Source organism: Muscardinus avellanarius, assembly GCF_963383645.1.
Source record: "Muscardinus avellanarius genome assembly, chromosome: 8".
Taxonomy (NCBI): Eukaryota; Metazoa; Chordata; class Mammalia; order Rodentia; family Gliridae; genus Muscardinus; species Muscardinus avellanarius.
In genome coordinates, this window is record NC_137794.1 from 60737162 (window position 1) to 60759484 (window position 22323).

The 22323-nt window shown below is 38.4% G+C and overlaps 1 protein-coding gene across 1 annotated transcript in view; it reads left to right on the forward strand.

Moving 5' to 3' along the window:
• The window catches only part of QRSL1 (glutaminyl-tRNA amidotransferase subunit QRSL1), a gene marked incomplete at both ends in the record, with an annotated part of 29187 nt that overhangs the window by 2946 nt on the left and 3918 nt on the right, over nucleotides 1-22323 (forward strand). The window contains 8 exons of the mRNA XM_080700330.1: nucleotides 5141-5300; nucleotides 6028-6126; nucleotides 7131-7227; nucleotides 12324-12494; nucleotides 16844-17019; nucleotides 17102-17214; nucleotides 19606-19798; nucleotides 20766-20883. Coding sequence (XP_080556456.1) covers nucleotides 5141-5300; nucleotides 6028-6126; nucleotides 7131-7227; nucleotides 12324-12494; nucleotides 16844-17019; nucleotides 17102-17214; nucleotides 19606-19798; nucleotides 20766-20883 — 1127 coding nt within the window. The remainder of the gene's footprint in view (nucleotides 1-5140; nucleotides 5301-6027; nucleotides 6127-7130; nucleotides 7228-12323; nucleotides 12495-16843; nucleotides 17020-17101; nucleotides 17215-19605; nucleotides 19799-20765; nucleotides 20884-22323) is intronic.

A 22323-nucleotide genomic window follows, 5' to 3' on the forward strand; every position in this document is an offset into this window, starting at 1 on the left:
TGGACATGAGTTTGAAAGAAAGGGAAGAATCAATAAGGATATATAAGGTTTTTTTTTGGTCTAGGCAGTTGGGGAAACAGTAACATTTATCACAATTGGAAAAAGTTTATAAAAGGAACATATTAGAAGGTGGAAGGAGACAGACATGGTGGCGGACACTTGTAATCCCAGTATTTGAGAGGCTGAGACAGAAGGATCACAGGTTTGCAGCCAGCCTCAGCTACTTTAGTGAGGCCCTCTGCAACTTAGTGCAAGACCCTGTTTCAAAATAAAGAATAAAAAAAATATGGCTGGGGATGTACCTTTCAGAGGTAGAATGCCCCTGAGTTCAATCTCCAGAACTGCAAAGAAAAAAAAAGAGGGAAGAGGTACTCAAGAGTTCTGTTTTAGAGAAGTTAATTTGAGATACCTACTAACTAGCTAAGTGAAGATGTCAGTTAAGCAGGTGATATGAGTTCAGAGTTCAGGAAAGAGACTAGATAAGAGTTTATAAATTGGCCAGAATATAGAAGATACTATATGGCCAGATGAGATCAAGGGAGGTTCCGTGTAAAAATAAAAGAAGGAGCCAGGTGTGATTGGTGGCACATGCCTGCAATCCCAAGTATTTGGGAGCCTGAGACAGGAGGATAACAAGTTTGAGGCCAGCCTTGGAAACTTACTGAGACCTTTAAAAAAAAAAAATGGCTGGGCAATGTGGCTTGGCAGTTGAACACTTCTGAGTTCAATCCCCAGTCACCAAAAATAAATAAAGAAGGAAGACATAAAACTTTGCAACATCTAAAGGCCAGCAATAGGAAGGAAAGCTGGCAAAAGAGCCTTGGACTAGCCAGAGAGGCAGGATGCCTGGTGCCTGAACACAAGTGAAGAAGTGTTCCAAGAAGGGAGTGAGCACTTGTGCCGGTGCTGCGGAGAAGTGCTGTAAATGTTGACTGTCCTTTGGAATTTCAAGATTGCTGGTGATCTTGGCATGCAGTTTCATGGAAAAAACATGACTAGAATACATTAAAGGGAGAATGAGTGCCCACCGGCTAGACACTCAGCCCTAAAGAGCCCCCTTGTCCCTTCAACATTTAGCAAGGCAGTTCTTTTCCTAAATGAACCTCTGATGTTGCCTATTAAGTTAATAAAAATGTTCTCTACTTTGCTACAGAGGAGTAAGTGTTAGAATGACTTACATAGAGAAGCATCACAGTATAGTAGTATAGAACATGATCTTGGAAACAAGATCAGGCCTTGGTGGAATCTCAGCCCTGCCTCTTTCTATGTAACCTCAAGCAGGAATTTCAGACTTTTTTATTGTTTTGGGTACTGGGGATTGAACCTAGTGGCATGCAACCTGTGAGCTATACCCAGAGCTATTTTTTTCTTCAAACTGGATCCAAGAGTCTCACTAAGTTACTAAGACTGTTCTTGAGCCTGCAATCCTCTTGTCTCAGCTGCCCAAGTCCTGGGATCACAGTTTTGCACCACTGTACCCAGCAGAACTACAGTTCTTCATCTATAAGATGGAGATAATAATGTTAGCCCTGAAGTTTAGGTGTAAAGATTAAATGAAATATAAGACATCTTAATGCCTAGAACTAACTGCTAGCTATTGTTGTAGAGACAAAATTACCAAATATTACATATTCATAATTTTCTTTTCTCCTACTTTTAAAAAATGGTCCCTGAGGAAGACTTCTCAACTTTTCTATGGAAATATTTTAGTTTTCTGCTGCTGCATACATAACAAATTGGTATATACTTTGCAGTTTAAAATCACACAGTGAAAGCCGGGCATGGTGGCGCAAGCTTGTAATCCCAGCATTCGGGAGGCTGAGACATGGAGGATCACGGTTCGCGGACAGCCTCAGCTACTTAGTGAGGCCCTCTGCAACTCAGTGAGACCCGGTTTCAAAATAAAGAATGAAAAAGTAGGGCAGGGGGTGTAGCTTGGAGGTCGAATGCCCCTGGGTTCCATCCCCAAACCCACACACACACACAAAAAAAAAATCACACTGTCTTATTGTTTTGTGGGTCAAGAGTCCAGGTGTGGAGTTAGCTGGTCCTCTGCTTGGTCTCACAAGGCTGAAGTCAAGAAATCATCCAGGCCTGTTGTTTCATCTGGAGCCACAGGGTCCATCTTGAGGGTCCTCTTTCAACCTCAGTGATTATTGATAGGCTCTATCTTTATGGTTGTGGGACTGAGGTCACCGCTTTCTTGCTGGCTATATGGGTAGAAAATGAGCTGAAGGGTGGGAGATCTTGGGTGGCTAGAATTGAGATTTAGGAGATTTTTTTTCTATGCATAATGCTGTAGTCTGATTTATAACCAGATGAGGTGAAGGTAGAGTTTGTGTGAGGTGAGGTCAAAGAACAAAGAGGCAGACATCAGTAACTTGGACTTGAAATTTGACTCAAACAAGAATGACAACAGAGCCGAACATGATAGCACACACCTGTAATCCCAGTACTTGGCAGGCTAAGACAGAGGATCATAGGTTCAAGGCCAGTCATGGCAACTTTGAGAGATCCTTAGTAATTTAATGAGACCCCTTTCAAAATAAAAAATAAAAGATCTATGGGTGTAGCTTGGACATAGAATGTCCCTGAATTCAACCCCCATTACTACACACAAAAAGAATAACAACAGGAGCAATGGAGACCAGACCAGATCAACACAGAGAGGAGGAAAATGAGGGAGAGTGATATAATCTCCTCTAAGGCATGTGCATCACATAAGCTGGGGTTTTTGGTGGGGGAGAGGAGAAAGTCATTGAGGAACCAGGACACCTGCCGGCAAGCCCCTGCGCCACTGACTCTGGTACATGAAAACAGGAGAAGCAGTGGCCTCAAGGGAAAGCCTAGTTTCCATTAGAGAAAACAAGTGCTGGGAAAGAATTTTTTTAAGTTGACTTCATTTTATATTCAGATATGACACCTGCAGTTTTGTCCCAGGAGAGCTGTTCAACGTATATTTCCTACTCCTTATGTTCAGTCCATTCTAGCTGATTGGCATCTTTTTTTTTCACTTCTCTTTTCCAGTTCTCTTACTGGTTTTCTCAAATCTGGAGTTCCTAAAAATGATCCTACTGAGTGCTCCTACACAATCTCATTTCTTGCCTTTCTAACCACATTGTAAGTCCCAATCCCTTGTTCTTGTACCAGTTGGCAAGTTAGAAAGCAGTTTGAGGACAGTAGGCATTAGAAGACTTGAGAGAATCAAGGAGAGAAGGTGGCAGACATGTTTTCTCATTATACAGCTTTGCTATAGGATGGACCTGCCATGATTCCTGTCTCTCTGTCATTGGGTGTTTGCTAGTTCTGACTTCCACCCATCCTATTGCTGTTCTTTGCATTTCTCATTGACAGTATTACAATGCACAGCTATCTTTCATTTCTCTCTAGCTCCTTGTATGTAAAGGGTTTACCTTTCGTAGACACCATTCAACAGAAATATCACTTGTTACTAAGTCACTAAGTTACCTCCTTTATACCCCTCCCCATCCCTGAATCACTCCCTGCGTCTTGTCATGGAGTCCTTCCTCATCTTGTCCATGATCATTAGGGGTCCTCTCTCGATGGCCTCTTCTCCCTACTTTTCTCATTTAAAACCTTCAGCCCTAAGAATGTCACTGTTTGATTATTCAATAGAGTAAATCAATTGCAGATTTTCCCATCAAACACATGCACCTGTTGCTTGCATAGAAACGTATGCAAATATAGTCAACATGGAGGAAAAACTAATTTTCTACTAGAGTAGAGATAGAAGTGTTGAGGAGAGGTGAGGGTAGATCAGTGGTAGAGAACTTGCCTAGCATGAATGGAGCCTTGGGTTCAATATTCAGTACTGAAAGGGGTGGGGAGTGGAGAGAATATATTATGAAGTGATCCTGTCCTCTGGTATTTGTGTGACTGGACAGATCACTCTTTGAGCTTCAGTTTCTCCATCTGTCAAATGAGGATAATAGTACCTAACTTGTTTGAAGGGTTAAACAAATCAACAGAGCATGTCAAGCAACTTGCCTGGCTCTTGGTAAATTCTCAGCATTACTCCTTTTCTTATCCTCCTTTTCACTGAACTCTTGTCTTGAATAATCCTATTGTTTTTATGTAATCTCCAAAACTTTGGTATCATTGTTGACTTGCCAGCCATTCCTTTTGTCTGCTTAGTAAGTACATAGTATTATTAAGTAGTCATCAATTCATCTCAGGCCATACTTCCTATTAATATATGGGATCTGGTCACTGGTCACTTCTCCTGCAGTTATTTTCTTGTTTGTTTGTTTGTTTTTTGGGGGGAGATCTGGGTGCTGGAGATTAAACCCAGGGCCTTGCACATGCTAAGCATATGTTCTATCACTGGAGCTGCTTATTTTAATTTTTTTTCTATTTTAGTATTTTAATGCATAGAAGGTGGAATTTTAGAAGTTTGGTTTTAGTTGCTTTTAAATCCACATTTTATAAGCATTTCTCTCTATTCATTGAAGCTTGTGCTAGAAGTCTACAATAGATATAAAGATTTTATTCAGAGCCATAAAGTTCTGCAGCACCTTATCCAAATCACTTTCTTCACTCTGGAATACTTACATTGCAGCAAAACTCCTTTCTACATACTTTCCCCCAGCCCATCCTTTACCCAGGCTAGGCAGGATGGCTTCCATTATCTATTGCTATCATTTGCTTAAGCCTAACTTTGAAACAGAAAGTTAATCAACTAGGGAGAAGAATGATGCTGTGTCCCCCACTCACCCTCAAACTAACATTACATGTCATTCATCAAGTGTAGTGTTGGGACGTTCTCTTGATTTTGAACCAAAGCCTGGCTTTTTTGTTTGTTTGTTTTTTTGTGATACTGGGGATGGAACCCAGGGGCTTTCTGCCTCCAGGCTATACTCCCAGACCTCTTTTACATTTTTTTGTTTGGAAATGGTGTCTCACTAAGTTACTGACAGCTTCACTAAGTAGCTGAGGCTGGCTTAGAACACGATCCTCCCGTCTCAGCCTTCCGAGTAATGGGATTACAAGCGTGCGCCACCATGCCCGGCTCCAAAGCCCGACCTTGAAATTTTATGTTTAGTCACTCGGTTGTCCGCTCAGTGTAATATTTGCACTTCCACAGATGCATTTAAAGGCTTTTGAATTGTATCTATACTAGGTTTCTGCAGCACTGAAACAAGGCCACATTACACCAACAGAGCTCTGTCGGAAATGTCTCTCCCTCATCCAGAAGACCAAGTTTCTAAATGCTTACATTACTGTGTCAGAAGAGGTGGCCTTACAGCAAGCTGAAGAATCAGAGAAAAGATACAAGGAAGGTAAATTACTTTCAGTTATACGTAATTCTTATATCTTCAGAGAAGGAGCTTATTTGGATGCAGCATTCTTCATTTGACCGGAAAAGCTTTAAATATAAAATACACTCTTATTTAGAGAACTTGCCATGAAGTATAATAGAAATGCAGTTAGTGGGTATGTGATACTTTATAATGTCCAACTGGAATAAATTCTAACTTAAATTTGATTTCTGAAGAAGTTTGATTTTCAAAAATTAATAGTTGTTATTATTATAATAATTTGTATTACTTTATATTTTGAACCATTATCTCATATATGACTCTTGGGTTTTTTGGAGGGATACTGGGAATGGAACCCAAGGGTATTCTACCCCCAAGCTATACCCCCAGCCTTACATTTTATTCTTTATTTATGAAACAGGGTTTCACTGAGTTGCAAAGGGCCTCACTAAATAGCTGAGGCTGTCCAAGAACCACAATCTTCTTGTCTCGGCCTCCCAAATGTGACTCTTGGTTTTGTTTTTGTTTTTGTTTTTGTTTTTTGTTTTGGTGGTACTGAGGTTCCTGGAAACCCTTCTACCTCTGGGCTACACTTCCAGACCTATTTTATATTTTTATTTGGAAACAGGGTCTCTTAAGCCAGCGAGGCTGGCTTCGAACCTGTGCAATCCTCCTGTCTCCGCCTCCCAAGTGCAGGGATTACAAGTGTGCGCCACCACGCCCAGCTGACTCTTGGTTTTTAATGCAGGTCAGTCACTTGGGGATTTGGATGGAATTCCTATTGCAGTAAAAGATAACTTTAGCACAGCTGGCATCGAGACAACATGTGCATCAAATATGTTAAAAGGTAAAATGTAACTGATCAGAGAACTGACCAAAAAATAGGTATTTTTCAGTTTAAATGAAAGATACTAAAGCAACAAGATATCTCAGGATACTTATCTTTGAACAATGCTTAGAATGGTACTTTTTTAGTATTTGGTCTTTCAGAATGCAGAATTGTTCATTTAGAGATAGGCCAGCTTAATGAATGAAAACTATTTCAGAAATTTTAGAAATTATATTTAGGAAAACTCAATAACTGATCATCACAAACACACAAAGTGACCTTTAACTTTTGCTCATTGAAAACATGGGAATAAGTGTGAAGTGGCTGTCATCACCTCCTTCTTGTGGATGATGTGAGGATTCATTAGCACCTACACAACAATTATTGCTTATTTTCTGACTCTTCTGTCTCCTATTACACGGTGTAGTAATGCTTAGCTTTATTCCTTAAAGTCTAATAGGTCACAAGCAAGCAATTGTGTCAAGATAGTTTGATCCTAGGAGGAAAAAAAAGAGAACACTAAAAGTACTATCCTTGAAGAATATGCCCCCAGGTTCCTCTAGTGGTAGACTCTTGTTAATTATTTAGGAATATATACTAGAGCTTTTAAAAAAATAAAGAAAAATTTGACTGAGAATAAAGGTCCATTTCTAACACAAAGGGCAAAATTACTGTGGGATATAACGTTACCTAAGAAGAGAAAGCATGATCAGCAAAATTGTAATTTGGAATTAATTTCAGATGAGTTGGATGCATCTCTGTCGTGCAGTATTTGGTAGTACTGACAGTGTTAAAGTCAATGATTTTAGATTATAAAAATAGTGAATGTGCAGACTATATTTGAGAAACATGTATAGTTTGTAGAAAAAAATGAACTCTTAAAGTACAACTCCTATTCAGTGAGAAATAATTAATACATGTCAATGTGAATTGATTAGTTGCAGTTTAAAATCTTATCTCCTGCATATGATTTACATATTCATTGTTTTGCCCCTATAATAAAAACAATTTAATTTTTTAAGGTTATATACCACCTTATAATGCTACAGTAGTTCAGAAGTTATTGGACCAGGGAGCTCTGCTAATGGGAAAAACAAATTTAGATGAATTTGCGATGGGGTAAGTAAAATTGAAACTTTATGTTTCTTCCATCTGTGTCTTTAATTTCATTAAATTTATATATCTAAAAGTATAAAGGTGATTTCTTGAGGATTCTAATGCCAGTTCCTTAGCCCCACTATGAGATTATGTTCATTTATCTAATAGGTATATAGTGATAACTTATTTTGGTTTAAGCTTGCATTTTCCTGATGAAATGATAATATCTTTTCATGTGTTTACTTTGCCATTTATGTATCTTTATCAGTGAAGTATCTGTTCAAGTCTTTGACCCCCTTTTTTTTTATAGGGGGAATTTTGGTACCAGGGATCTTTAGGCATTCTATCTCTGAGCTACACTTTCAGCCCTTTTTATATTTTTATTTTGAAACAGAGTCTCAGTAAGTTACTGCTTGCTAGCATTGAACCTGTGATCCTCCTGTCTCAGCCTCACCAGCACTGGGATTGCAGGTATGTGCCCCCATGCCTAACTACTCATTTTTTAAATTGTTTACCTTATTATTATTGAATTGTAATTATTAGTTCTTTCATATATTCTGGATTCAAGTACATTATCAGGTGATTTGCAAATATATTATCCAAGTCTCTTATTTTTCTTTTTATTCTCTGAACCATGCCTTTCAAAGAGTAAAAGTTATTAGTTTTTATGAAATCCAGTTCATTAATTTTTTTTCTCTAAGGATTCATGCTTTATTTGCTTAAGAAATCTTTACCTAACTAAAGGTCAAAAAGATTTTTCTCCTAGAAGTTGTATAGTTTAGCTCTTACATTTAGACATGTGACCTATTTTTAATTAATTTTTGGGATATGGTATAAGTTCATCTTTTTACACACTTTTTATATTGCTTTCCCCCTGAAGCCAAGGATCTAACCCAAGGCCTTGTATGTGACAGACAAGCACTCTTCTCCAACCCAAAGTTCATTTTTTTTACATACAGCTGTACAGTAGTTTTAGCACTATTTTAAAAAATAAGATAATCCCTTCCTCATTAAATTACCTTAGCTTTTCTTGGTAAAACATCAAACATATATGCAAGTTCATTTGTATTCTCCATTCTATCTCCTCTTACTCTAATCTCATGCTATCTTGATTATTGTAGCTTTATAAGCTTTAGAGTAAGTCTTGAAAATAGGGTATAAAAGTTCTCTAACTTGTTCTTTATTTTTTATTTTATTTTATTTTATTTTTTATTTTTTTGCCGTACTTGGGATGGAACCCAGGGGCATTCTACCTCCAAGCTACACCCCAAGCCCTATTTTGCAACAGGATCTCTCTAAATTGCAGAGGGCCTCACTAAGTAGCTGAGGCTGTCCGAGAACCTCTGATCCTCCTGTTTCAGCCTCCCAAGTACTGGGATTATAAGCATGTGCCACCAGGCCTGGCTTTTTCAAAACCATTTTACATATTTTATGTCCTTTGTGCTTCTATGTATATTTTTAGAGACAGCTTTTTTTTCTTTCTTTCTTTTTGGAATAAGAATTAAAACCAGGGTTATTCTTCCTCTGAGCTAACCCCAGCCCTTTTTTTTTTTTTTTTTTTTTTTTTTTGCGGGTCTGGGGATGGAACCCAGGGGCATTCGACCTCCGAGCTCCACCCCCTGCCCTATTTTTTTATTCTTTATTTTGAAACCGGGTCTCACTGAGTTGCAGAGAGCCTCACTAAGTAGCTGAGGCTGTCCGCGAACCGCGACCCTCCGGGTCTCAGCCTCCCGAATGCTGGGATTACAAGTGTGCGCCACCACGCCCGGCTTCCTTTTTTAAATTTTGAAACAGGGTCTCACTAAGTTGCTGAGGCTGGCCTTGAATTTGTGATCCTTCTCTCTCAGCGTCCCAAGTACTGAGATTATAAGCATATGTCACCATGCCCATCAAATCAGGTTCTTTCTGCAAAAAAGTTAATGAGATTTTGATTGTGTTGAATTTGTAGATCAATTTGAATTAAATTGGCATGTTTATATATGTTCTTTTAGTGGTACTGGGGGTAGAACCCAGAGGCTTTCTACCTCCGGGCTATAATCCCAAACCTTTTTTTTTTTTTTTTTTTTTAATTTGGAAACAGGGTCTCACTAAGTTGCTGAGAGCCTCACTAAGTAGCTGAGGCTGGCTTCAAACCCAGGCGATCCTCCTGTCTCAGCCTCCCAAGCGTGGGGATTACAAGCGTGCGCCACCACGCCCGGCTATATATGTTTTTTAATCCATGGACCCCTTCTGTCTCTGCATTGATTGCAATTTTGATTACTTTTCTCAGCAAGGCATTTGTGAACTTTTACATGTAAATCTTGCACAAATTTAGTTTGTCCTCAAGCGTTTTAATGGGGTTTTTTCATTTATTGGTTTTTTTGAGGTTTGTTTTTTTTTTTTTTTTTTTGGTGGTGGTACTGGGGATGGAACCCAGGGGCCTTTTACCTCCGGGCTATCCTCCCAGACCTATTTTATATTTTTCATTTGAAAACAGGGTCTCTTAAGCCAGCAGAAGCTGGCTTCGAACCTATGTGATCCTCCTGTCTCAGCCTCCCAAGCGCGGGGATTACAAGCGTGTGCCACCACACCCGGCTGTTTTACTGTTTTTAATGCTATAGAAAACGGTATATTTTCAGTTTCTAAATGTTTATTTCAGGCACACAGAAATCTCATTGATTTTTTTTCTATTGACTTTGTACCCCATGGTCTTATAAAGCTCACTTACTAATTCTAGTTGATCTTGATCAATTACTTGGAATATTTTGTGTAGATCATCATGTTGTCTATAAATAAAGACTAATTTCATTTCTTTCTTTTTTTTTACCTTATTGCATCTTGTGTGCAATGTTTAACAGAAGTGGTAAAAACATATATCCTTCCCTTGTTCTTAATCTTGGGGGAAAGTAGTCAATCTTTCACAAAAAGCACTTCAGATTTTCTTTTATAATACTTGGCACATTTGTATTATTTGCTTGCTTTAGGTTTCCTGTTTCATGGAAAAAGAATCCTTATTCTTCATGATCTCTTGGTATTCAGTACTTGTATGTTTAATTATCTAATCCATGGGAATACACTTAAACAGAGGTTTTTAAGCCACTGCTTTGATCAGCTGATTAAAATGAACATTACCAGTGAAGGTGAAGTGGACTTCGTGCCTCCAGATGTGATTCTCTAAGGACTCACTGTAACCTGTGTATTATTTCTGCTGAAATGTCTACCACATGGGAAGATACCTCAATGGTCAAGGGCATGTGCATGAAGCCCTAAGTTTTATCTCCAGTATTTAAAAAAAATTGTAAGGACTTTTATTCTTTGAAATATACCACTAAGCCAGGCATGCTGGTACATACACTTGTAATCCCAGTACTTGGGAGGCCAAGACAATATCATAGGTTCACAGCCAGTCTCGGCAACTGAGTTAGGCCCTCTGCAACTTGGTGAGACTCTGTCTCAAAATAAAAAATAAATTAGAGCTGGGGGTGTAGCTCAGAGGTAAAATGCCCTTGGGTTTAATCCCTAGGACTAAAAAAAAAAAAAAAAGGAAAGAAGTATACCACTATTTAAAAATGAAAATATAATAGTAAGCTCAGAGAAAATATTTACAAAATGTATATCTGAAAAGAATTGATATCAAAAATATAATAAAACATTTTCCAACTCGATAATAAGAAAACAACCCATTTTCCTAAATTGTGTGAAATGTGTAAAAGATTGAAGCAGATATTTCATTAAAGATGATATACAAGCTAGGCATGGTGGTGCATGCTTGTAATCCTCCTACTTGGAGGCTGACATAGGAAGAAAGATTGCAGGTTGGTGGCCAGCCTCAGCTACTTAGTGAGGCCCTCCATAACTTAGTGAGACCCTGTTTCAAAATAAAGACTGAAAAATAGGACTGGGGGGGTGCTCAGAGGTAGAATGCCCCTGGGTTCAACAATCCTTAGTACCACACACACAAAAAAAATTATCACATCAAGTATTGACAAGGATGCAGAGCTTATTTCTCATGTGCTGGTAGGGAAGAAAAAAATGTATAAACATTTTGGAAAACAATTTGGTAGTTTCTTATAAAGTTAACCATATACTTATCCTATGACCCAAGAGTCTCAGACCTAGGTATTTACCCAAGAGATAAAGACTTCTATGTACACAAAGCACTGACTAGGACTTTTCAATGCAACGATAGTGGCTTTGTATATAATTGCCCCAAACTGGAAATACCACAGTGTCTATTGGCTGATAAAAGATTTTTTATAAAGAAAAAGAGCCAGGCATGGTGGCACATGCTTTTAATCCCCCGCTTGGGAGGTGGAGACAAGAGGATCACGCAGGTTCAAAGCCAGCTTTCTGGCTTAAGAGACCCTGTTTCCAAATAAGATATAAAATAGGTCTGGGAGTGTAACCTGGAGGTAGAAGGGTTCCATCCCCAGTACCACACACACACACACAAAAAGTCATTTTTAGGAAACACCTACTAAATACATACTAAATCATTTAAAGGTATAAAGAACTATGAGATATACATGAGAGGCAAAGGGCCATGAGCTATACATGTATATATGGTTGAGAACAAAATGTGTATGTACATATTTACAGACACATAGCATGCAAACAATAAAGCAAATGGAATAAAATGTTAACAATGGGTGCACCTGGGTAAAAGGTCCAAAGTGCTTCATGTATTTTATTTTTGTAGCGTATCTAAGAATAAAATTATTTTAGAATAAGTTATTAGCATTCTACTTAAAATGGCTTTTCTTAAGACTTCTAATTAAGTGGAGATTCCTTCAAGAGACTTCTTAACTATTTAAATATTTGTGACTCTTTTCAACTAAAAGGCTTTAATCTACAAGGAGAATCATCTTTAGTTGAATTAGATGATCCACTGAGATCAAATCTTTTCTGAGCAGACTAGTTTTCTTTATGCCACAAATGCTGTAACTTCCCATCCCCCACCGCCTCCGCTGTCTAACTAGTGAAAGCAGCATCTGATCAGGCTTCCTCCCTTTTCCAGTTCAAGCTTCACTGCATAACTAAAAGCTCAGTGAGTGGCAGATCAAATAGTACACTCAGAACAGAAGAATTTCACATACGATGAACTTTTACTAAGATCTCACTTCATTTCTTCATCTCAGATCTGGAAGCACAGATGGTGTATTTGGACCAGTTAAAAACCCCTGGAGTTACTCAAAACAATATAGAGCAAAGAGGCAGCAGAAGCCCCACGGGGAGGATTCAGGCTGGCTAATAACTGGAGGAAGCTCGGGCGGGAGTGCAGCTGCCGTGTCAGCGTGGACGTGCTTCGCGTAAGATGCTTTTATCTGTGCTTGAAAGGCTGTCCAGATACACAGAGCCTAAACCTTATGCAAAATGCCACAATAGGCTAGTTCCTACCTGGCGTCTTTATTTCTTTATAGTCAGCTACGTGTGCTCAAACATACATAAAAATTTTAAATCTTTCAAATATACTCAATATATCACACCATGTATATTTTATACATGTAACCTTAATTTAAAATCACATTTAAATTTTCCCTCTGTAGTATTCAGTTTTTTAAAAAAAAACATATTTTTATAGTCTTAAATAATAAAGCATTAAGCATAAATGACTTCACTGAATTTCATTTTTAAAATAATTTATTCAAATATCTACTCACTGACTGTACAAATATTTAGTACTATACTACCATGGTTTTAGTTCAGTGCTGCTGAAGGATAATGACTTATTCTTCAGCTAAATCTGACTTTAAAACAAAAAATACTCCTGAAATATATGTATCACTAGGATATTTAAAGTATGTTTTTCATAAATCTGCAAATAAAAATGTTTATCAATAATAAAGTTTTTCAACCTTGTTTGAAGCTGATTCTGTTTACCTGTCATATTTTTTATTTGGTAAAGAATCCATTGATTTTTAGCTGGGCATGGTGGCACACGCTTGTTATCCCAGCATTTGGGAGGCTGAGACAGGATTGCATTCATGGCCAGTCTCAGCTACTTAGGCCTTTTGCAGCTCAGTGAGAACCTGTTTCAAAATAAAGAATAAAAAATAGGGCTGGGGGTGTAGCTCGGAGGTAGAATGTCCTTAGGTTCCATCCCAAGTACCGAAGGGGGGGGGGGGAAGAATCTATTGGTTTTAAGTCTCATTTTAAAAACATTTCTTAACCACCCAAAGAAAAAGTAAATATGGCTTATATTTATTTTATCAGTCTCATTTTAATCAAATATAATGTTTCTTCAGTAGTATGGGATATACATATTATCTCCTTAAATATCTACTAAAAATAAGCTCTTTCACAAGCATTGCAACTACTAAATTATTTATATTTTTTAGAGCTATGGAGCTTTAGTTTCTTCTGATTTTTTTTTCCTGAAATCTTGTTAACAAGTGGAACCATTTCATTTTATCTCTGTGGAGTTTTATAGCATTGCATTAATATTAATGAGAGTTCTGACAAGTAAGAACTGCGGATCAGGTGCTTTTTTTTCCTGTCCTCATCATCCCACTTAGTGTTCATCTTTCTGAATGTGCTTTGAAAAGATGGCACTTTGACACATAATTCCTGTGGAAATGTAGGTTTTACTTTTACACAGCCGTCAGGGAATGCTAATAAGAGAATGTATCTTTTAAAATTGTGAAAGCAACAGTCTGATTTTGTAGCTTAAATGGACTTGGTGAGAAAGGAAATACAATTTGCATTTTCTGAGGAGCACAAGTGCCCTGTTATTGTTAGGAGTGTTGCTCAGTCCCAGGTGTCACTTTAAATATGACCTGTACAAGCACAGACCAAATGCAACTGCAGCTTGCACGCAGCCCGAACTGTGTTCTGCTTGGTTCTCCCCTTTTGATTTGTTTCTTTTATATTAGTTTTAAGAACAGAAAGAGTCTTGGAGTGTTATGCAGCCATTAAAAAGAATGAGATAGGGTGCTATGTAGTGATGTGAGAAGTTATCCCAGGTATGTTGCTAAGTGAAAAAAAAAAAAGTTACAGAACAGTATGTACAGTGTGCCCCTTTTTCTGTGAAAAGTAATAATTATGTAGGTATGGGTTCCGACATTGCATGGAAGCGTCTAGATGTCTAGATGAAAATATATCACAACCAGTAACAACTATTATGGGAGCAATGATATAAGAAATTTTAGTTTCTATACACATAATTATATTTTAATTTTTGCAATAAATATATACTGCTTTCTTACTGAGAACTTCTTTTTTCCCCCCTTAAATACTTATTTTAAATATCAGGGAGCTGACCATACTGGTACACACTTGTAATCCCAGCATTCAGGAGGCTGAGACTGGAGGATCGCGGTTCATAGGTAGCCTCAGCTACTTAGCGAGGCCCTTCGCAACTCAGTGAAACCCTGTTTCAAAACTAAAAAGACTAAAAAATAGGGCTAGAGGTGTAGCTCGGAGGTACAGTACCCCTGGGTTCCAGCCCTAGTACCACCAAAAAAAAAAAAAAAAAGCCAGTTTTTTTTTTTATTTTTTATTTGGGGTAGTAGGGATTGAACTCAGGAGCATTCTCTCTGAAGTACACTCCCCATCCTATTTTCTATTTTGAAAGTGGGTCTCACTAAGTTACTGACAGTCTCACTAAGTTGTTGAGGTTTGCCTCAGACCTGCGATGTCTCAGCCTCCCAAGTACTGGGATTATTGGCGTGCACCACTACCCAGACCAGAACTTCATTTTAATTTTGGCAAAATATACATAAAATTTACTGTCTTAACTATTTTTAAATATATCATTGAGTAGTGTTAAGTACATTCTTGTGCAAATAATCTCCAGAACTCTTTTTTTTTTATCTTGAAAAAGTGAAACTGTACCTATTATCCCTCTTCCCAGCCCCTGGTAACATTTCTACTGGTTGTTCTGTGAATTTGACTACTCTAGGTACCTCATGTAAGTGGTATCATACGATATTTGTGATTTTGTGACTGTCGTGTTTCACCTAGCCTCATATCCTCAAGGTTAGTTTTCGGCTTTAGTTTTTAAATAAGAATAGCATGTACCCTTGTAGGTGAGCAGGCAAAGAAAAAACAATCACAAGTCGGGGGGTGGGGTGGCACATGCTTATGATCCTAGCTACTCAGGAAGCTGAGGCAGGAAAATTGTAAGTTCAAGGCCAGCCTAGGCAATTTAATGAGATCTCATCTCAAAATAAAAATTTAAAAAGGGATAGGGATATAGTTCAATGGTAGATCACCACTGGGTTCAATCCCCAGTACTGCAAAAAAAAAAGAAAAAGAGATGACCTGTCTTTTCATAGTTAGTACAAATGCACAGACATGTGAAAAATTATTTAAAAATGTACATTAACAAGAGCTGGGCGTGGTGGCGCACGCTTGTAATCCCAGCATTCAGAAGGCTGGAACTGGAGGATCACGGTTCGCAGACAGCCTTAGCTACTTAGTGAGGCCATCCACAACTTAGTGAGACCCTGTTTCAAAATAAAGACTAAAAAATAGGGCTGAGGGTGTAGATTGGAGGTTGAATGTCCCTGGGTTCCATCCCCAGACTCATTATAATTGGGACTATAAATTGGCATAATCTTTCTAAAAAGTAATTTGATAACATGTAGGATGAACTTATAATAAGAAACAGACCTCTTTGTCCATTTATTCTGCCTCTTAGAAGTCAGCCTAGAAGTAATCAAACATATAAGCAAATTTTTTTTTTTTTTTTTTTTGGTGGTATTGGGATTCCTGGAAGCCCTTCTACCTCTGGGCTACACTCCCAGACCTATTTTATACTTTTTATTTGGAAACAGGGTCTCTTAAGCCAGCGTGGCTGGCTTCAAACCTGCACAATCCTCCTGTCTCCACCTCCCAAGCGCAGGGATTACAAGCACGCGCCACCACACCCGGCTCAAATATTTATTTTTAAAGGTGTTCATTACAAAGTTATTTGTTATAGAGTTATTACTCCCATTGGAAAGGACATTAATGTTTTTGTAAATGATAGTACGTCTCTACCCATGATTCTAAATGGGGTAGCAAAAATGTTGTATTTGAATTTCTAGCAGGTTATGTTTAGTTTGTAAAAGCATACTGTAGAATTGCCGTTCACTTTAAGGAAATTATTAGTCTATCTGTACATGAGTAGGATAAGACTTTAAAATACTGAGAAGCAAACTGAGAATGTAGCTCAGTGGTAGAATACTTCTACCATGTTTAAGGCTGTGGGTACCACCAAAAATTAAAAAGATTGAAAATACTGGGAATTATCAATTTATATGATGGAGTATCGTATATGCTTTACATTTTCTTTTTTTTTTCTTTTGTTTTTGTTGTTGTTGTTGTTGTTACGGTTGTTATACTGGGGATGGAACCCAGGGGCTTCCTACCTCTGGGCTACACTCCCAGACCTATTTTATATTTTATTTGGAGCTTCACTAAGTAGCTGAGGCTAGCTTCAAACCTGTGCCATCCTCCTGTCTCAGCCTCTCAAGTACTGGGATTACAAGCATGCGCCACCATGCCTAGCATACTTTAAATTTTCAGTAATTTCAGTGATATAGTAAATGGCTCAGGATATTCAAAAAAGGGATGGAAGCTTATGATTGCAGAATTGTGTCAACTATGGGGGGTAGATTCTAAATATAATTAGAGATATGTTATTCTTCTAAAAAGAATTCCATTTAAATTCCAGGGCCTTGGGATCAGATACTGGAGGATCGACTAGAAACCCTGCTGCCCACTGTGGGCTCGTTGGTTTCAAACCAAGCTATGGCTTAGTTTCTCGCCATGGTCTTATCCCCCTGGTGAATTCGATGGATGTGCCAGGAATCTTGACCAGATGTGTGGATGATACAGCAATTGTTTTGGGTATTTATATTATTCTCTAGTGTTTGAAGCTGTTTCACTGTAAAGCAGTATGTCTGCCATACATAAGTATTTCTCCTTACAGGTGTACTGGCTGGACATGACCTCAAAGATTCTACTACAGTACAGGATCCTGTTCAATCATTCAAGCTTCCCAGTTTGACAGATATGAGCAAACTATGTATAGGAATTCCCAAGGTAACTTCTTTCTTTCATTACTGTCAAGTCAAATACGGGGCACAGACTTGGAAGGCAAACCGACTGCGTTTGAGTTCCTCACTGCCACTGTTATTAGCCATGTGACTGGAGCACATGGCTTAATCTCTCTAAGCCCACTTTTCTTATCTGGAAAATGGGGGTAATAAAAATAACCTCAGAGAGTTGTAAGGATTAAATTAGGTTATAATGTAAAACAAAGGTCTGCACACTTTTTTTTTTGTAGAGCTGGTTAATAAATATCTTAGACATTGTGGAAAAAAGAAGGGAAGGAAGGAGAGAAGAAGGGTAATGAAAAAGCAACCACAGTAATGTCTGTTTTCCTATAAAACTTTTTCTTTTTTCAATGCTGGAGATTGAACTGAGGACCTCACATATGCTAGGCAAGTGTTCTACCACTGAGCTACCTCTCCAGCACTTTTTATGTTGAGACAGTGTCTCACTTGAATTGCCCAGGCTGCTCTCAAATATGTAATCCTTCTGCCTTAGCCTCCTGAGTAGCTGAGATTACAGGTGTGTGCCACCACACCTATTTCCAATAAAACGTTTTTAGTATATATATGATACTGTAAATTGAACCCAGGGACATTCTACCTCTGTGCTATACCCCCAGCCCTATTTTGTTTATTTATTTATTTATTTATTTTTTGGTGGTACTGGGGATGGAACCCCAGGGCCTTCTACCTCCGGGCTACACTCCCAGACCCATTTTATATTTTATTTGGAAACAGGGTCTCTTAAGCCAGCAGAGGCTGGCTTTGAACCTGCTCGATCCTCCTGTCTCAGCCTCCCAAGCGCAGGGATTACAAGCATGTGCCACCATGCCCGGCTATTTTGTTTATTTTGAAACAGGGTCTCTAAGTAGCTGAGGGCCTAGCTAAATTGCTAAGGCTGTTCTAATAAAAGTTTATTTTCAAAAAGAGCTAACTGGCCCCATCTGGCCCACAGGCCATAGCTTGTCCATCCATGATTTAGAAGACTTAGCCCAAAGGCATACCTTGTATAGTAAAGCCTTAGTTAATGTTATCAACTTTACCTTTATTATTATTGCTATTACTGTACCTTTTATAGTAGCAATTAAGTAATTCACACATGAGTATAATAATGTTAAATTACTAACCTTTTAGCCAGGTGTGGTGGCGCACATTTGTAATCCCAGTACTTGGGAGGCTGAGATAGGAGGATCTCAGGTTTGCGGCCAGCCTTAGCTACTTAGTGAGGCCTTAGCAACTTACTTGTGAGACCCTGTTTCAAAATTAAGAATAAAAAATAAGGCTGGAGGATATAGCTCGGAGGTAGAATGCCTCTGGGTTCAACCACCAGGTCTGCAATATATAGCAATATATTAATTAGCAATATATAGCGATATATTAATGATTAAACCCTTTTAGAAATTGTTTAGAAAGGTAAGTTACCTTGTAGAAGCATAAGATTTCTCAGCCTCAACACAACTGGTATTTGGGCTAGATTCCTCACTCCCTTATCCGCTCCCTACCACCTCCCACAGGGAAATTGTCCTTTGCGTTGTAAGAAGTTGAGCAGTATCTCAAGCCTGTAACCCTAGATGCCAGTAGCATCTTTCACCACCACCACAACCTATTATCAAATATTCCTTGGTTGGGGTGAGGACGAAACAAAATAACCTCCAGGTGAGACAACCACTATAGAGAAATGCTACTTTCTTTAAAGTCTTCCATTACAGGAACCATCTGTGGCCTTCTGTTAAAAGATTTGAGAAAGAGCACAGGCTTTAGAAACAGGCCTAGTTTGGAATCCTAGGGTCCTTGATTAACCTGCTCTGTAACATTAGGAAAGTTACTTCTCTAGTCTTCTTACTTTTCATTCATAAAATGAGAAATAATACTACCTGTGTAATGGGGTGGTAAAAAGCATTAACTGAATGAACTTTTGCAAAGCATAGAGCAGAGTACCTGATACATACCAAACATTCTACAGATGTAAGTTCTCCAGCCTGGTCACCAGTCCTTAAATTGTTATATCCAGCCAGGCATAGTGGCACACACTCGTAATCCTAGTACTCAGGAGGCTGAAACAAGAGATCGCATTTGTGAGACCAACCTCAACAACATAGCAAGACTCTGTTTCAAAATAAAAAATAAAATCAGACTCGGGGAATAGAATGCCTCCGGGTTAAAGCTCCAGTACCACAAAAGAAATAAATTATTATATCCAAATCATAATATTTAGTATTGTGCTTGTCATGCCCTCAATACTCTTAATTCAATAATTCTAGCTTCCTGCAAACAATATTATCAGTTTTTCCAGTATATTACCAAGAGTCCTGGTGTACAAATTTTATAAAACTCTTTATATAGGCATTCCAACTTACGTATTTTTACTTTTTCCTATCAGGAATATCTCGTACCAGAATTATCAAATGAAGTACAATCTCTCTGGTCCAAAGCCGCTGACCTCTTCAAATCCGAGGGAGCCAAAGTGATTGAAGTATCCCTGCCCCACACTTCTTACTCAATCGTCTGCTACCATGTATTGTGCACATCAGAAGTGGCATCGAATATGGCAAGATTTGATGGACTAGAATATGGTAAGATGGCTGCTTCTTAGATTTTTGTTTGGGGTAGTAAGGACTGAAGAGCTACGTCTCTCTTCCTTTTTAACTTTTTTATTTTGAGACAGGGCCTCACTAAAATGCTCAGGTTGCCCTCCAGATTGCAATCCTTTACCTCAGCCTCCCTAGTAATTGAGATTATAGGCATGTGCCACCATGCCTGACTTCTTTTTCTTATTTTTTATTTATTTATTTTTTGTGGTACTAGGGATGGAACCTAGGGGCATTGAACCTCCAAACTACACCCCCCAGTCCTAGTTTTTAGTCTTTTAATTTTTGAAACAGGGTCTCGCTGAGTGGCAAAGGGCCTTCCTAAGTAGCTGAGGCTGTCTGCCAAGCTGAACCTCCAGTCTCCACCTCCTGAATGCTGGGATTACAACCGTGCGCCACCATGCCTGGCCTGATGTTTTTGTTTTGTTTTGTTTTGTTTTGTTTTGTTTTTAACATAGCTGTACCTCTGACATTCGAAAAGTTCACTGATTAGTGATAAAAAAAAATTATTACCTGAGATACCATTAATGATTCAGAAATATAAATCAGTGAAACGTTTGACCTTTGTCACTTTAGCATGGTTCATATGCTATTCATCATAAAACTCTGGATGCTCAGTTCACTTCTCTGGACTGCTGATATCATGAAGGGATAGTAACCTTGTCTTTGTGCACTCAGCTCATCTAATGTCTCTGGCACATGGTAGGAACTCAGTAAACGTATAGGTGTTTGAATGAATGAGTGGATGGATAGACAGATGGACAAGGGAGTGAACAAATGAATTTTCTGCTTAGTTTCCTTTTCTCCCAATGGCTGATCCTTATGACTGATAGAGAAAAGGAACTAAGGCAAGTTCTCTAAATTTAAGTAGTGGCCACAAAAATATAGGCCTCATTTTCAGCCAGAACTTCCCTTCCTTTGCAAGTAATGTTTATCCTTGTTTTGTTTTCAGGTCATAGATGTGACATTGATGTGTCTACTGAAGCCATGTATGCTGCAACCAGAAGAGAAGGGTTCAATGATGTTGTGAGAGGAAGAATTCTCGCAGGAAACTATTTCTTGTTAAAAGAGTAAGTCAGTTCAAGAATTTTCCTCATTGTCAAAACCTCAAGAATAAAGTAGTAGCATGTCTATAAGGCTTTATAAATCTTATGAATTAAGATATTTACTAAAGAAACAAAATCTTTATAATTTTAAATTAGAAAAGGCCTATTGGTGGCACTTTTGGTTTCTGTTTATTCAAAAAAAGTTTTAGATTGATGCTCTAGCTAAATGAGACATGCTAAGTAAGAAGCCCTGAAGGATTTTAGCCTTGTTAATTATCCTCTGGTTGTTATGGCCATGTTGGCATATTGCTATTAAAGCCTTAAAGAGGGAATTATTGCTGTCTTTTGAAAATTTCAGTGGCACAACTTAGTTTTCCTTTGCGTTATTATCTGTTTTTTCTAAGAAAGAATTAAAAATTATTATGACCGCTACTTAAATTGTCTTAAATATAAGTTTACTCAAGATCTTGTGAATAGGATTCTCTACCAAGTGTAAGGATATGGGAGTGTGAAAAAGCAAGACCGGTTGTTGTGATGAACATCTTCCTAAAATTTTTCTTTATTCATTCAAAGATAAAAAGGTGCTTTAAGCTGGGCGTGGTGGCGCACGCTTGTAATCATAGCATTCAGGAGGCTGAGACCGAAGGATCGCGGTTCGCGGACAGCCTCAGCTACTTAGTGAGGCCCTCAGCAACTCAGTGAGACCCGGTTTCAAAATAAAGAATAAAAAATCGGGCAGGGGGTGTAGCTCTGAGGTCGAATGCCCCTGGGTTCCATCCCCAGACCCGCAAAAAGAAAAAAAAAGTGCTTTATTCATCTGTGTATCCCCGTACATCCCCTCGGAGCTAGCAGTTAAGATTCCTTTTTCCAAATTATTTAATTATATTCCATATTAAATTTATTGCTCAGTTTAAGTTTTTATAGATGTCTTACATATGGGACACTGGGGCATAATGGGTTAAAAGACTTCCATATTGACCAGATAGTTTAATGACTTAAGAGTAGGAAAAATGAAATGTCAAGAAACCTAAGCACAGACTTTATTAAGGTAAAGATGTTACATTTGCCAAATATTACTGCTTAGAATCCATTGGCTCCATCAGAACACAAGAGGTTGGATTGCTTAGGTCACTGATAACAGCATAAAAAGAAGCTGAAGGAGAGATGTCTGCAATCGCCTTCCATGATTACTGTTGGAGGTATGAAGAAGAAGGAAGGAGCCAGGTTTGGTGGCACACATCTGTAGTCCCAGTACTTGGGAGACTGAGGCAGAAGGATCGCAGAGAGACTCTGTCTCAAAACAAAAAATCAAAAAGGATATTGGGGGAGGGTAGAATGCCCCTGGCTTCGATCCCTAGCACAGGAGAGAGGAAGAACTACAGCTAGCATCCCTAACTTCTGATCCAGTTCCAATTTGAGTCATCTTGTTTGCTTTTTGTTTTGGTGATGTTGTTGTTTGGGGTT